A 17,114-nucleotide genomic window follows, 5' to 3' on the forward strand; every position below is an offset into this window, starting at 1 on the left:
CCGATATGATTGATATCATATGATCAGCGTCCAAATTATGTGGCTGCGGGCCTGCGGCGCGACGAAACATAAACCTTTACCACAAACCGTTGGCATCAAACGACAGTCCAGTATCCAGATTTGATCGAACCTGCGGCCCTGGACGGTTGCGCGGACGTAGCGCGCGAGGGGCCCCGGCGTAGGCCCGTGCATTGGTGCATGATCGGTTGACGACAGCCCGGCAGATACGGTGCCGATCCGGCCACGGTGCCGTGCACCGATCTGTGGTCGCGGTCGAGGCCGCGCATGCGTGCGTCGGAAGCATGCCATGCATGATGCCACCGGCACCGGGCGCGCGCGCACGCTCGCTGGCCGCATCATGCCGGTGGCCCAGCCCGGCAAGGGCACCGCGAGCCCACATGCCCGGAGATCTCGTCACCAGTGACTGTCTGTCCCGCTCCCACGGAATAGCTTTGGCAAGCACGCACACATGCGACCGACCAAACCAGACCGAAAAGCAGAGAGGAGGAAGCAGCGGCAAAAGCGAAGGCAAAAGAGCCTCTGCCTGCTGTTGAGGGGCCACGCACCGAACCACAGTACCACACCCACACACAGAGGCCGCACCACACCATGCCACACCTATCCCGCGACCCCGGCCGGACCCCACCATGTGCATGCAGCATTCCTTGCCCTCCGCGGGCCCCACGGCTCCCGCACACCACGCACCAACCCAACGCTGGCTTCCGAGCTAGAGCTGCTAGTGGCTGGCTACGGCCACCCTCGTGCCTGGTCGTTATATAACACCCCGCGCCTGCGCTCCTGCCACCTCTTAGCAAAAGCGAGGCACTCTACTTACCAAAGCTACTCTGCCCGTCCCCACCACCTTGTCGATCGGCGAGCGCCATGGGCAACTGCCTGAACAAGGCGTCTACGCAGCAGCAGCGCGAGATGCGGCGGCGGCACGGCCACGGCGAGCGGGTGGCGCCGGAGGAGAGGGAGGAGGAGGAGGAGCAGCTCAGGAGCATCGGCCAGGTGCTGCTGCAGGAGGAAGAGGAGGAGGAGGAGGAGGCGCCGGCGTCCGCGTCGCCGGCGGCCGGGATGAAGGTGAAGGTGGTCCTGACGAGGGCGGAGCTGGAGTGGCTCATGGCGCAGCTCAAGAGCGGCGAGCAGCGCCTCGAGGACGTCCTCCGCCAGATGGGCAACGCCCGCGCCGACGACTACAAGCCGCCGCGCGCCGACGCCTGGCGCCCGCGCCTCGAGTGCATCCTCGAGTGCCCCGAGGCCGCCGACGCCACCTAGCTCCTCAACGTACACACGGCGCCCGTCCGTCCGCTCTCGATCGATCTCCCCTCCCCGGTCACCGCGCGCGATCAGAGCTTGATCTCCTCCATGAGCTAGTAGCTTTCTTGCTTAGATCCGTCCGTCTCTGTGCATGGTCCATGGTGTGATCCATGGAGAGGCTTCTTGTTTTTCTGTTTCTCTCCAAAGGATCCATGAAGTGGTGCTTGAGTTAGGATGAACACCAACTGTACTATGTAGCCTGTTAGAGCAGTAGTAGCTTTTGATTTCTCACTGGTGATGTACTCGTATCTGGGTTTTGCTCCGTCCGCTTGCTTTGGTTTTGCCTTTCTGGTGTTGTTTGTAAATAGCGTGTGGCCACTTCGGTGGCGCAATCCACCCTTTTTAAACCTTGTATACATCCACATTCGCTACTTACCATATTTCCCGCATATTAAATACTGGCGCATGATTAAGTTTGTGAGTGGTGAAGCTCTAGCCTACATTCCGACAGTGTATGCACAACCAGAACAACTTGGATCGAACGACCGGAGCAGGGTTAAAGTAGCGCCAAAGTGTTATTTCCCGCAACAAAAAAAGTGCACAAAAGTGCTATAGAGCCGCTATATAGCTGTAGCATATTCTCATGGAAGCAAAAGCAGCAACCTTTGGTCAATTCTTGGCCCAGGTTAATTTCCTCCCGCCGGTCGATGCATGGGTTAACATACTAACAATCGAGGCGGTCAAACTTGTGCACATGCTTAAGCGTGATAACCTCGCATCATAGATGGCGTCCAAGAAAGCTGGTGGACGTGATGCTACGGCTCACCAGCTTTTTCAACCACGAGAGCGACGCCTCTTTGCGGGGTCGCCGCTCTGACTAATCGATCCACGTATGCCCGAACAAAAACCACGCATTTCATCCATGCATCACCTATGTTTCCAACTAGTTTGCCCGTTAGATAAGTAAAAAAACCAGTTTGTCGCTTTCAACGAAACCACGCACGTTTGCCTGCTCGGGTGGTCATGATCCGGGTAAAATACGGTCCAAATGTGTTTCCTTCAAATTATAATCGTAAGTATGTACAAAAGCCGAGCCTTGAGCCATGAGCCCACCAGTCAAAGTAAATGGGGTGATAAAAGAGGCAGCTGCGCTGCGCACATGGTCGTCGACGGCTCGTGGTACAGTACGTACTCTAGTCGTGGTTGTTGTAGAGAAGCAGCGTACGATTCTACTACACCACTGTGCCACCGTGCAGCCAACGACCGAAGGAGGAAGAATACGTACGCACGCACGTACGGTGCATCGCTCTCGGTGCCGCCTGCTACATTTCGAATTTTCGATCCGTTCCAGCAGGCCTGAATATATTTGAAACATTCCAAGTCGTTCCCCTCCGGCCGGGCGTGATGTTGGCTGCAGCGCGAGCGCACTATTACCACGTGCACCCGTGCAGAATTCCATTCTCCGGAGCGCACGAGCGTTCTGTTTTTCCTGCCAGAATTCAGAGCCAGCGCCAATTCTGACGCGAAACTTGGGCCAGCCACATTTTCTCTTGCGACTTGCAGTGTCCGTCCGGTACTCCGTACGGCACGTCAGACTCGGGAGATCGATCTCTACTAGGCCACCGGCACCTGAGAAGGAGACATGGCGTGAGGTCCTGCGATGTGGTTCTCCCGTGCTTGTTGCTGGTCCGGGATCTTCATGGGCGCTATGCACATAGCTGCCAGTGAGTCCAAGATGATTGCTTTCTTGGGTCCAACCAAATCCCGTTACCACTCGTCGTCTCTTCTTAGACATTCAAGGATGGTTGATGCGTCAACGAGGAAAGTTCGATGGAAGCTGTTCCTCTTTGGGATAACCGGTGATGGTCAAGGCGCAGTTTGCAGATCTGTTTAGGGCAGCCTCCTTTGTATTGTGTTTGTATTAGTTGTGATGGCTAATCTTTTGATTAGCTTGGTGTGGAGTTTTTGCCACAACTATTGTTCGCAACAAGTTGTACTCTCTTATACTTGATTTTTGTCTTCTATAAAATAAGGTACGTATAGGTGTACTCTCGAAAAAAGGAGGCAGCCGTATCGGTTTAACATAGTACAGTGTGGAGACGATGTTCATCAGTTTAGTTTCTGGGTGATCACGTATTCACATGGCAACCTGCACATTATACTACAATGTCAAATAGTGTTTCCAGGTGATCACATTTCTGGGTGATCACGTTTCTGAATAACCATAATAACCAGTAGCGGAGTTAGAGTTGTCCCAGGCCAACAATCTAGCTACAATGTCAAATAGTGTTTTTATCTATAGTAAACGAGCAGAAGCCCACTATGCCCTAGGCCACTGCCCCCCTTTCCTGGGCCCGATGCCGCCATTGTGGATAGCATTGTTTTATAGTTTGAGACTCTATGTGACAACTCTGGAATAGATCCAAGGTCTATGTTAGACTATTCTTTGGATCACAAGTTTTCTAGTCCAAGTCGGTTTGTAATATCTAGTCTAAGTCGGTTTGTACCAATATATATAGCCATGTACCCTATGCTAAAACATATACTAGCAATAGTTTTATTCATCTATCATGGTATCAGTTTTTCGATCCTAGGGTTTAGGGTATGGCTCCACCCACCCCATCACCGCCGCCGCCGCCCGGCTACTCTCGCCCACGGGTCTTCCATGCTGCGGCTCGTCCTCCTACGCCGTCTCCATCAGCGCCTCCCCCGCCAGCTCCTGCTGCCACCCCGCCCCCGACGCCATCCGTGCAGCCACCTCCAGGCTGGCGCCCCAGTCCCAATTACCGCTGCAAAACCCCCATCTACAGGCCGCCCTCGACGCGCTCGGCGCCTCCTTCGACACCGCCGCCTTCAAACCCTGCGTCGGCTCCGAGTGCTCCACCTGGGGCTCCATCCTAGCGTCCTTTGCATGATCCCTGGACCGGGCTTGTCCAGGCATGGCCTATGCCCTGGTCTGCCCCGTCCCCCCTTGGCGCTCCACCTACCTACACCGGTGCTTGGCAACCCGGCCTTCGTCCGCATACTGGTGCCCCTGGGTTGCTCACCCCTCGATAGCAGGCGAACACATATCATGCCGCTCCATCGTATGCTCCTTACGGTGCTCCCTCACCCTCTCCTGCTGACGGAAGTCTCTACTACATGCCCTCGTCGGCTCTCCTGAGTTCACTGGCATATCAGCCGCCGCTGCTACCCACACTAACCTCACCTGCACCGCCGAGCTGGGATCAAGCCGCCTTTCTTCAGGCCATGAACAACTTTGCTGCCCAAGGAAACTCAGGTACGGATTGGATTTTTGATTCTGGTGCCTCTAGTCATATGTCTGCATCAAGTAATTTCCTTTCTTCTTGCACTCCTCCATTTCGTTCCTTTACTCTTGGTGATGGTTCATCTATTCCCATATACTGTGTAGGTCAAGCTCAACTTCCCTCACCCACTAAACCACTTCTTCTTCGCGATGTTCTTGTTGCACCCGCTCTTATTAAAAACTTAATTTCTGTTTGCCAATTTACTCGCGACAATCTAGTTTTCATTGAATTCGACCCTTTTGGCTTGTCTGTGAAGGATTACCAGACCAAGGCCGAGATTGCCCGCTTTAATAGCTCCGGTGAACTCTACTCTCTTCATGGTGTCCCTGCCGCTCCTCCTCCTACATCCATGGTGGCCTCCGTCGACCTTTGGCATCGTCGTTTGGGTCATCCGAACCCTGCTGTTTTAGCATCTATGCTTAGTGAATTTTCTATACCATGTAATCGTGATTCCCACAATTCTTCATTTTGCGAGTCTTGTCAATTAGGCAAACATGTGCGTCTTCCCTTTAGCTCCTCTAGTTCTTCTAGTACCTATCCTTTTGAATTAATACATTGTGATTTATGGACATCACCCATTGCAAGTGTTTCTGGTTTTAAATACTATCTTGTCATACTAGACGATTTTACTCACTTTGTATGGACCTTTCCTCTCCGCAACAAATCTGATGTTTACTCTCTTTTTCTAAATTTTCAGCACTATGTTTCTGTCCACTTCTTCCTCCCTATTTGTTTCATTCAATGTGACAACGGCCGTGAGTTTGACAACATTCAAAATCGGACCTTCTTCTTAACACATGGCATCCTTCTTCGCTTCTCTTGTCCCTACACTTCTCCTCAAAACGGTAAAGCCGAGCGTTCTCTTCGCACGATCAATGACATTGTTCGTACACTTCTCGTTCAGTCCTCCATGCCATCAAAATTTTGGGTAGAAGCACTCCACATAGCCACCTTTCTTCTCAATATTCGCCCCTCCAAAACCAATCCAAATATCACTCCCTATTACTCTCTTTTCCTTTGCCATCCCAATTACTCCGAGGTTCGTGTTTTTGGCTGTCTTTGCTTTCCAAATGCCTGTGCCACCTCTGAAGACAAACTTTCTCCATGATCTATCCCATGTGTCCTTCTTAGTTTTTCCGCCAAACACAAAGGTTACCACTGTCTTGATTTACACACTGGACGGATACACGTGTCTCGCCACGTTACATTCGCCGAACATATTTTTCCTTTTGCTCAACGCACCGACACACCATCAATCATCCCTACCACCGTCGCCACCTCTTCTCCCCATCCATTCCACCTCTACACTCCTATCACGGCAGCCCCACCTACCGCACCTACTGTCACGGCAGCACCACCCAACCCGCCATCCAACACCCAGACACCACCCAACCCGCCATCCAACACCCAGACACCACCCAACCCGCCATCAAACACCCAGTCACCACCCAACCCGCAACCAAACAACTCGCCACCACCCAACCCGCCATCACCCAACCCGCAACCACACAACCCAACGCCACCCCACCCACCGTCCGCATCTTCTCCTACACCAGACACCACCGTTTCCATCCTACCAGCTAAAGTTGTTTCTACCATCGCCCCTGCCAATGATCATGGCATGCGTACTCGCGCCAAATCAGGTTTTCGTCAGCCCACAGATCGCCTCAACCTACATGCTACCGCATCTCTCTCTTCCATCCCCAGAACTTACAAAACTGCTCTTCTTGATCCGAATTGGGCTGCTGCCATGCAAGAAGAATGTGATGCTTTAATTCAAAACAATACTTGGCAGTTAGTTCCTCATCCTTCCAATACAAATATCGTTTCTGGCAAATGGGTCTTTCGCCAAAAATTCCACTCTGACGGGAGCCTCTCCCACTATAAAGCCCGCTGGGTCTGTCGTGGTTGCTCTCAACAACATGGCATTGATTATGATGAAACATTCACTCATGTTGTCAAGCCCAGCACCATTCGTACGGTTCTTAGCATCGTTATTTCCTCCGCATGGCCCATCCATCAACTAGATGTACAAAATGCTTTCTTCCATGGTTCTCTTCAAGAGACTTTCTATTGTCAGCAACCTCTTGGTTTTGAAAATCCTTCCTATCCAAATCATGTCTGTCTTCTCCAAAAATCTCTTTATGGTCTCAAACAAGCTCCACGAGCCTGGTTTCAACGTTTCTCTTCTTTCATCTAAACGATAGGTTTCACTTCTTCCCTTTCTGACACTTCTCTTTTTGTGTACCACCACAATTCCGAAACTGCCTACCTCCTTCTTTATGTAGATGACATCATTCTCTCCGCATCTTCTCAAACCTTTTTAGATCATATTATTACCCTTCTTCTTTCTGAATTCTCTATGACTGATCTTGGTACTCTTCATCACTTTTTGGGCATTGTTGTTCTTCGTGATTCTTCCAGCCTTTTTCTTTCCCAACGTCAGTATACTCTTGATACTCTTAATCGTGTTGGCATGCTTGACTGTCAGTCCTCTCGCACCCTTGTTGATACCAGTTTCAAACTATCCGCTGATGGTGAACCTTTCCATGATCCTACTTTGTACCGTAGTCTAACCGGGGCTCTCCAATATCTCACTATCACTCGTCCTGAAATTTCCTTTGCTGTTCAACAAGCATGTCCATATGCATGATCCATGGCTTCCGCATTATAATCATGTCAAACGTGTTCTTATGTATTTGAAAGGTACTCTTGATCATGGTCTTCACATCAACAAGTCCACTCCTCATTCTCTCACCGCATACTCTGATGCAGACTGGGATGGTTGTCCAAACACTCGATGATCCACTTCGCTCTATTTTGAAGCAATGAGTCTCCTAGTTGGCTTTTATTTGTAGAAACCATCAAAGTTTACAAAGCAGAAAAGATCAAACAAAAACATGAAATAAAATGTAACAAAAAAACCCAACGACTAGGCAATACACATGATCTAGTCATCACCAGGATCCCCCACCACATCAAGCCAGCAGAAAAACAACACCCTGCCTGGCTGCAAGATAGCAAGATACAAAACCACGAGCATAGCCCTACATAGCTAGCCTGGCCAAGATACAAATGTAACACTACAATAGTTTACAACAACCTTGAAATTTAAATTTTCCTCCAATTATTCTTGATATCGATGCCAACCCAAGTCTTCACGATAAACCTGCTGGAGCACGCTCTTGATCACCCGATCCGCTTCTTCAAAGCTTTTTCGACCTTGTCCCTTCTGAAGAAGTGCCTTAGAATTCATTGAGTTCGATAAGTAATAAATCACATTAGGAGGGTCATCAGGAATTTTATGTCTAAGGCTAGTTATAGTGAGAAGTAACTTGGACTAGTAACATGCATATGTTTTTCTAGGGGTATAACATACATATATGTGGTATCATGCAAGTCTTAATTTATTTAGATGTAGATTCATTTTGCCTCGGGCACGTTATATTACGATAAAAATCTTATGTTGCCACAAACATCTCTCTCTCCCTCATTAACTACTTGTCAGATAAGCAAATATGCCTTGAAATGCATTATGTTATTAGCTAAGTTACTCGCACAATGGCTAGCCTAAAGCATGCATTGTTTTTGTCTTCCTAATCATCCAACAAAGCACTACACACACACAACATCAGACCTATCTGATTTTTAGGGAAAGTAGATAGCAGAAAATCTAGAAACAAATCAGAAATGATGGATGGAGTTCTACCAAGTTCCAATGCATGGTCAACAACTTGCCATACTAATGTTGCAAGCAAACATCTAAACAAAAGATGATCTACGACCTCTTTATCATAATAGAAATGGCACTGCACATTCCCAATCTGTCCCCTTTTGATCAGATTACTTTTAGTTAGGATGCTATTTCTGTGAAGAAGCCAAAGGATAATCCTGATCTTCAAGGGAATTTCCAGATTCCAAAGGTGTTTGTAATGCACCATTCCAGTAGCTCTCAATTAAATATAAAGACCTCACAGTGAATTTTTCACATTTAATTTCCAAATCACCATTCAAATCAACTTCATTGAGTAAATCCAGATTATGACATGGTTGTCTTAGTTCCACCACAAGGGTTCTACCCAATGCCACTTTTCCTCGTTAGTGTTAAGTAATTTGCTTCTCCTTTTTGTCTCAAGATTTCATGCTTCTTGTCATAATAAAGAAACTTCAAATTGTAAAGTTGCATGATTTAATTAGTAACTTGTAAAGTGCAACATGTGTGTCATCAATGTTGGGGAACGTAGTAATTTTAAAAAATTTCCTACGCACACGCAAGATCATGGTGATGCATAGCAACGAGAGGGGAGAGTGTCGTCCACGTACCCTCGTAGACCGTAAGAGGAAGCGTTATGACAACGCGGTTGATGTAGTCGTACGTCTTCACGATCGACCGATCCTAGTACCGAACGTACGGCACCTCCGCGATCTGGACACGTTCAGCTCGGTGACGTCCCGCGAACTCACGATCCAGTAGAGCTTCGAGGGAGAGTTCTGTGAGCACGACGGCGTGATGACGGTGATGATGAAGCTACCGACGCAGGGCTTCGCCTAAGCACCACTACAATATGACCGAGGTGGATTATGGTGGAGGGGGGCACCGCACATGGCTAAGAGATCAATGATCAACTTGTGTGTCTATGGGGTGCCCCTTCCCCCGTATATAAAGGAGTGGAGGAGGGGGAGGAGGCCGGCCTCCTAGGCGTGCCCCAATGGGAGTCCTACTCCCACCGGGAGTAGGATTCCACCCCTTCCAAGAGTAGGAGTAGGAGGGAAGGAAGGAGGAGAGAGGGGGAAGGAAAAAGGGGGGCGCCGCCCCCCTTCCTTGTCCAATTCGGACTAGAGGGGGAGGGGGCACGCGGCCTGCCCTGTCCGCCCCTCCTCTTCTCCACCAAGGCCCATGAGGGTAACCCCCGGGGGGTTCCGGTAACCCCCCGGTACTCCGGTATTTGTCCGAACTTACCCGGAACCCTTCCGAAGTCCAAACATAGTCATCCAATATATCGATCTTTATGTCTCGACCATTTCGAGACTCCTCGTCATGTCCGTGGTCATATCCAAGACTCCGAACTACCTTCGGTTCATCAAAACACATAAACTCATATTACTGATCGTCACCGACCGTTAAGTGTGCGGACCCTACGGGTTCGAGAACTATGTAGACATGACCGAGACACGTCTCCGGTCAATAACCAATAGCGGAACCTGGATGCTCATATTGGTTCCTACATATTCTACGAAGATCTTTATCGGTCAAACCGCATAACAACATACGTTATTCCCTCTTTGTCATCGGTATATTACTTGCCCGAGATTCGATCGTCGGTATCTCAATACCTAGTTCAATCTCGTTACCGGCAAGTCTCTTTACTCGTTCCGTAATACAACATCCCGCAACTAACTCATTAGTTGCATTGCTTGCAAGTCTTATAGTGATGTGTATTACCGAGAGGGCCCAGAGATACCTCTACGACAATCGGAGTGACAAATCCTAATCTTGAGCTATGCCAACTCAACAAGTAGCATCGGAGACACCTGTAGAGCACCTTTATAATCACCCAGTTACGTTGTGACATTTGGTAGCACACAAAGTGTTCCTCCGGTATTCGGGAGTTGCATAATCTCATAGTCATAGGAACATGTATAAGTCATGAAGAAAGCAATAGCAATATACTAAACAATCAAATGCTAAGCTAACGGAATGGGTCAAGTCAATCACGTCATTCTCTAATGATGTGATCCCGTTAATCAAATGACAACTCATGTCTATGGCTAGGAAACTTAACCATCTTTGATTCAACGAGCTAGTCAGGTAGAGGCATACTAGTGACACTTTGTTTGTCTATGTATTCACACATGTACTAAGTTTCCGGTTAATACAATTGTAGCATGAATAATAAACATTTATCATGATATAAGGAAATATAAATAACAACTTTATTATTGCCTCTAGGGCATATTTCCTTCAATCAAGGTCCTCGAACTATTTTCGAGGTGCGACGTATCTATATACTTATTACACCTCGAGGATTTGAATAACCAGTAGCGGAGTCATGGTTGTCCCAGGCCAACAACCTAGCTACAATGTCAAATAGTGTTTTTATCTATAGTAGACGAAGCATAAGCCCACTACGCCCTAGCCCCCCCTTGCCTGGGCCCGATGTCGCCATTGTGGATAACATTTTTTATAGTTTGAGACCCTATGTGACAACTCTGAAATAGTTTCAAGGTCTAGGATACACTTCACACTTTTTTTAAAGCAATGAGCGTCCTCGTCGATTTTTATTAAAGAAATTGCCAAAGTTTACAACGTAGAAAAGATCAAACAAAAACATGAAAGGAAATGTAACAAAAGAAACCCGACAATTAGGTACTCCACATGATCTGGTCATCACCAGGATCCCCCTACCATGTGAAGCCAGTAGAAAAAGAATACCCCGCTTGGATGCGGGATACAAAACCACAAGCAAAGCCCTACATGGCTAGCCTGACCAAGATAGAAATGTAACGCAACAAGAGTTCTGGCTATCTTGAAATTTAAATTATCCTCCAATTATTCTTGACATTGGTGCACATCCAAGTCTTCGTGCATAAACCTCTTGGAGCACCCTCTTGATCGCCCGAGCTACTTCTTCAAAGCTTTTTCGACCTTGCCCCTAGATGTGCCTTGGAATTAATTAAGTTACACAAATAACTAATCGCATCAATAGGATCATCAGGAATTTTATGTCTAAAGCATGCATTGTCTCTGGTCCTCTGAATCGTCTAACAAACCACCACACGCGCACTGAGCATCAAAATGTTGGTGGTATGCATAGTACATTTGACGTCGGTAGGTGATAAATTATAGTGGTGGCATTGTCCACATGGCACGTCATCAACATCTAAAATACTGCTGACGTGGGCTCCAACGCCACCACTATTTTTTAACAATGACATCATATTGGTGACGCTGGACTCCCGCGACAGCAAGGCACTTTTTGCCACACCATAGCTAGACTTTTCTGCACTCGTGCATTTGATAGTGAGGCTGCATGTTTCCTAGTCCAAACATGCATCCTTTCACTCTTATGTAGACTAAGAGCATCTACAACCGCGGTCAGCAAATCCAGCCCATCAAACATTCGCGGACGTGCCTAGCCACATCCGCGGGCAGTGGCCGGGCACACCTCATATGTTAGCTCCCACAGCCGCATTCCTCATATCTGAAACCCCAAAACCATGCAACCCATGTGAGTCAGCACTGGGTTGACGGGTGACATGTGTTATGGAATCGGTGATGATGTTGTCGGCTTGTTCAAGCAGCGACCGTCTCAAAGCGATGCTGAGGGCGACGTCCTCCACATCATCGGGTTCCGCACCACGCAGTAGGCTCGACCACTCGTCGGAGCCGCCGGATCCGGCACCGGAGCCGGCGCTGCTGTCGTCGCTCGCCATCGATCGGAATCAAAGGGGACTCAAAGTAAAGTGAATGGAGTAGGGAGTGGAGTGGACTGACGGGTTGGCTTTGGTCTAGGGTTCACTAGATGGGCATATCTATGGGGGTGAGGGTGGACCAGGCTGGGCTATGTCGATGGGGCGGACGCCCCCGGGCCACTCCATACCCTTCCTATATTTGGGCTGAGTATGAGAGGTGTCGGGCAACCTAGGCGTCTGAGGCCGGTTTGAGGCGCCCGGGTGAGTCAGGTTTCTTTGGCTGGTCAGTGACCGGTCTGTTCGGTTTGTGACTTAGAGTCATCCGGATCAGTGTCAAAGCTTGCATCGACGTAACCATTTACGACGAGTTCTTTGTCACCTCCATAAATGAGAAACATATCCTTAGTCCTTTTCAGGTATTTCAGGATGTTCTTGACCGATATCCAGTGATCCACTCCTGGATTACTTTGGCACCTCCCCGCTAAACTAATAGCAAGGCACACATCAGGTCTGGTACACACCATTGCATACATGATAGAGCCTATGACTGAAGCATAGGGAACACCTTTCATTTTCTCTCTATCTTCTGTAGTGGTCGGGCATTGAGTCTGACTCAACTTCACACCTTGTAACACAGGCAAGAACCATTTCTTTGCTTGATCCATTTTGAACTTCTTCAAAACTTTATCAAGGTATGTGCTTTGTGAAAGTCCTATTAAGCGTCTTGATCTATCTCTATAGATCTTGATGCCCAATATATAAGCAGCTTCACCTAGGTCTTTCATTGAAAAACTCTTATTCAAGTATCCTTTTATGCTATCTAGAAATTCTATATCATTTCCAATCAACAATATGTCATCCACATATAATATTAGTATTGCTACAGAGCTCCCACTCACTTTCTTGTAAATACAGGCTTCTCCAAAAGTCTGTATAAAACAATATGCTTTGATCACACTATCAAAACGTTTATTCCAACTCCGAGATGCTTGCACCAGTCCATAGATGGATCGCTGGAGTTTGCACACTTTGTTAGCACCCTTTGGATCGATAAAACCTCCAGGTTGCATCATATACAACTCTTCTTTCAGAAATCCATTCAGGAATGCAGTCTTTACATCCATTTGCCAAATTTCATAATCATAAAATGCGGCAATTGCTAACATGATTCGGACGGACTTAAGCATCGCTACGGGTGAGAAGGTCTCATCGTAGTCAACTCCTTGAACTTGTCGAAAACCTTTCGCAACAAGTCAAGCTTTGTAGACAGTAACATTACCGTCAGCGTCAGTCTTCTTCTTGAAGATCCATTTATTCTCGATGGCTTGCCGATCATCGGGCAAGTCAACCAAAGTCCACACTTTGTTCTCATACATGGATCCCATCTCAGATTTCATGGCCTGAAGCCATTTCGCGGAATCTGGGCTCATCATCGCTTCCTCATAGTTCGCAGGTTCGTCATGGTCAGGTAACATGACCTCCAGAACAGGATTACCATACCACTCTGGTGCGGATCTTACTCTGGTTGACCTACGAGGTTCGGTAGTAACTTGATCTGAAGTTACATGATCATCATCATTAGCTTCGTCACTAATTGGTGTAGGAGTCACAGGAACAGATTTCTATGATGAACTACTTTCCAATAAGGGAGCAGGTACAGTTACCTCATCAATTTCTCCTTTCCTCCCACTCACTTGTTTCGAGAGAAACTCCTTCTCTAGAAAGGATCCATTCTTAGCAACAAATGTCTTGCCTTCGGATCTGTGATAGAAGGTGTACCCAACTGTCTCCTTTGGGTATCCTATGAAGACACATTTCTCCGATTTGGGTTCGAGCTTATCAGAGCTTTTTCACATAAGCATCGCAGCCCCAAACTTTAAGAAACGACAACTTTGGTTTCTTGCCAAACCACAGTTCATAAGGTGTCGTCTCAGCGGATTTATATGGTGCCCTATTTAACGTGAATGCAGCCGTCTCTAAAGCATAACCCCAAAATGATAGCGGTAAATCAGTAAGAGACATCATAGATCGCACCATATCTAGTAAAGTATGATTACGATGTTTGGACACGCCATTACACTGTGGTGTCCCGGGTGGCGTGAGTTGCGAAACTATTCCGCATTGTTTCAAATGAAGACCAAACTCGTAACTCAAATATTCTCCTCCATGATCAGATCGCAGAAACTTTATTTTCTTGTTACGATGATTTTCCACTTCACTCTGAAATTCTTTGAACTTTTCAAATGTTTCAGACTTATGTTTCATCAAGTAGATATACCCATATCTGCTCAAATCATCTGTGAAGGTGAGGAAATAACAATACCCGCCGCGAGCCTCAATATTCATCGGACCACATACATCAGTATGTATGATTTCCAACAAATCTGTTGCTCGCTCCATTGTTCCGGAGAACGACGTTTTAGTCATCTTGCCCATGAGGCATGGTTCGCAAGTACCAAGTGATTCATAATCAAGTGATTCCAAAAGTCCATCAGAATGGAGTTTCTTCATGCGCTTCACACCAATATGACCCAAACGGCAGTGCCTCAAATAAGTTGCACTATCATTATCAACTCTGCATCTTTTGGCTTCAATATTATGAATATGTCTATCACTACCATCGAGATTCATCAAAAATAGACCACTCTTCAAGGGTGCATGACCATAAAAGATATTACTCATATAAATAGAACAACCATTATTCTCTGATTTAAATGAATAACCGTCTCGCATCAAACAAGATCCAGATATAATGTTCATGCTCAACGCTGGCACCAAATAACAATTATTCAGGTCTAAAACTAATCCCGAAGGTAGATGTAGAGGTAGCGTGCCGACCGCGATCACATCAACTTTGGAATCATTTCCCACGCGCATCGTCACCTCGTCCATAGCCAATCTTCGCTTAATCCGTAGTCCCTGTGTTGAGTTGCAAATATTAGCAACAGAACCAGTATCAAATACCCAGGTGCTATTGCGAGCATTAGTAAGGTACACATCAATAACATGTATATCAAATATACCTTTGTCCACCTTGCCATCCTTCTTATCCGCCAAATACTTGGGGCAGTTCCGCTTCCAGTGACCAGTCCCTTTGTAGTAGAAGCACTCAGTCTAAGGCTTAGGTCCAGACTTGGGCTTCTTCACTTGAGCAGCAACTTGCTTTTCGTTCTTCTTGAAATTCCCCTTCTTTACCCTTTTCTTGAAACTGGTGGTCTTGTTGACCATCAACACTTGATGCTCCTTCTTGATTTCTACCTCCAGTCTTTAGCATTGCGAAGAGCTCGGGAATTGTCTTATCCATCCCTTGCATATTATAGTTCATCACGAAGCTCTTTTAGCTTGGTGGCAGTGATTGAAGAATTTTGTCAATGACACTATCATCCGGAAGATTAACTCCCAGTTGAATCAAGTGATTGTTATACCCAGACATTTTGAGTATATGCTCACTGACAGAACTATTCTCCTCCATCTTGCAGCTGTAGAACTTATTGGAGACTTCATATCTCTCAATCTGGGCATTTGCTTGAAATATTAACTTCAACTCCTGGAACATCTCATATGCTCCATGACGTTCAAAACGTCGTTGAAGTCCCGGTTCTAATCCGTAAAGCATGGCACACTGAACTATCGAGTAGTCATCAGCTTTGCTCTGCCAGACGTTCATAACATCTGGTGTTGCTCCTGCAGTGGGTTTGGCACCTAGCGGTGCTTCCAGGACGTAATTCTTCTGTGCAGCAATGAGGATAATCCTCAAGTTATGGACCCACTCCATGTAATTGCTACCATCATCTTTCAACTTTGCTTTCTCAAGGAACGCATTAAAATTCAACGGAACAACAGCATGGGCCATCTATCTACAACAAACATAGACATGCAAAATACTATCTGGTACTAAGTTCATGATAAATTAAAGTTCAATTAATCAAATTACTTAAGAACTCCCACTTAGATAGACATCCCTCTAAACATCTAAGTGATCATGTGATCCATATCAACTAAACCATGTTCGATCATCACGTGAGATAGAGTAGTTTTCAATGGTGAACATCACTATGTTGATCATATCTACTATATGATTCACGCCCGACCTTTCGGTCTCAGTGTTCTGAGGCCATATCTGCATATGCTAGGCTCGTCAAGTTTAACCTGAGTATTCTGCGTGTGCAAAACTGGCTTGCACCCGTTGTATGTGAACGTAGAGCTTATCACACCCGATCATCACGTGGTGTCTCGGCATGAAGAACTTTCGCAACGGTGCATACTCAGGGAGAACACTTATACCTTGAAATTTAGTGAGAGATCATCTTATAATGCTACCGTCGATCTAAGCAAAATAAGATGCATAAAAGATAAACATCACATGCAATCAATATAAGTGATATCATATGGCCATCATCATCTTGTGCCTTTGATCTCCATCTCCAAAGCACCGTCATGATCACCATCGTCACCGGCGCGACACCTTGATCTCCATCGTAGCATCGTTGTCATCTCGCCAACTATTGCTTCTACGACTATCGCTACAGCTTAGTGATAAAGTAAAGCAATTACATGGCGATCGCATTTCATACAATAAAGTGACAACCATATGGCTCCTGCCAGTTGCCGATAACTCTGTTACAAAACATGATCATCTCATACAATAAAATTTAGCATCATGTCTTGACCATATCACATCACAACATGCCCTGCAAAAAAACTTAGACGTCCTCTAATTTGTTGTTGCAAGTTTTACGTGGCTGCTACGGGCTGAGCAAGAACCGTTCTTACCTACGCATCAAAACCACAACGATATTTCGTCAAGTATGTGCTGTTTTAACCTTCACAAGGACCGGGTGTAGCCACACTCGATTCAACTAAAGTTGGAGAAACTGACACCCGCCAGCCACCTGTGTGCGAACCACGTAGGTAGAACCAGTCTCGCGTAAGCGTACGTGTAATGTCGGTCCGGGCCGCTTCATCCAACAATACCGCCAAATGAAAGTATGACATGCTGGTAAGCAGTATGACTTGTATCGCCCACAACTCACTTGTGTTCTACTCGTGCATATAACATCTACGCATAAACCTGGCTCGGATGCCACTGTTGGGGAACGTAGTAATTTCAAAAAAATTCCTACGCACACGCAA

At 46.9% G+C, this 17,114-nt stretch overlaps 1 protein-coding gene across 1 annotated transcript; it reads left to right on the plus strand.

Moving 5' to 3' along the window:
- Positions 1-793: 793 nt before the first annotated feature.
- LOC109748612 (uncharacterized) lies at positions 794-1,716 on the plus strand. The gene has a single exon (XM_020307642.4). The coding sequence runs from the start codon at positions 883-885 to the stop codon at positions 1,276-1,278; it is 396 nt and encodes a 131-aa protein (XP_020163231.1). The 5' UTR covers positions 794-882; the 3' UTR covers positions 1,279-1,716.
- The last annotated feature ends 15,398 nt before the right edge of the window (positions 1,717-17,114 follow it).

The sequence above is a fragment of the Aegilops tauschii genome, chromosome 7 (assembly GCF_002575655.3).
Source record: "Aegilops tauschii subsp. strangulata cultivar AL8/78 chromosome 7, Aet v6.0, whole genome shotgun sequence".
NCBI lineage: Eukaryota > Viridiplantae > Streptophyta > Magnoliopsida > Poales > Poaceae > Aegilops > Aegilops tauschii.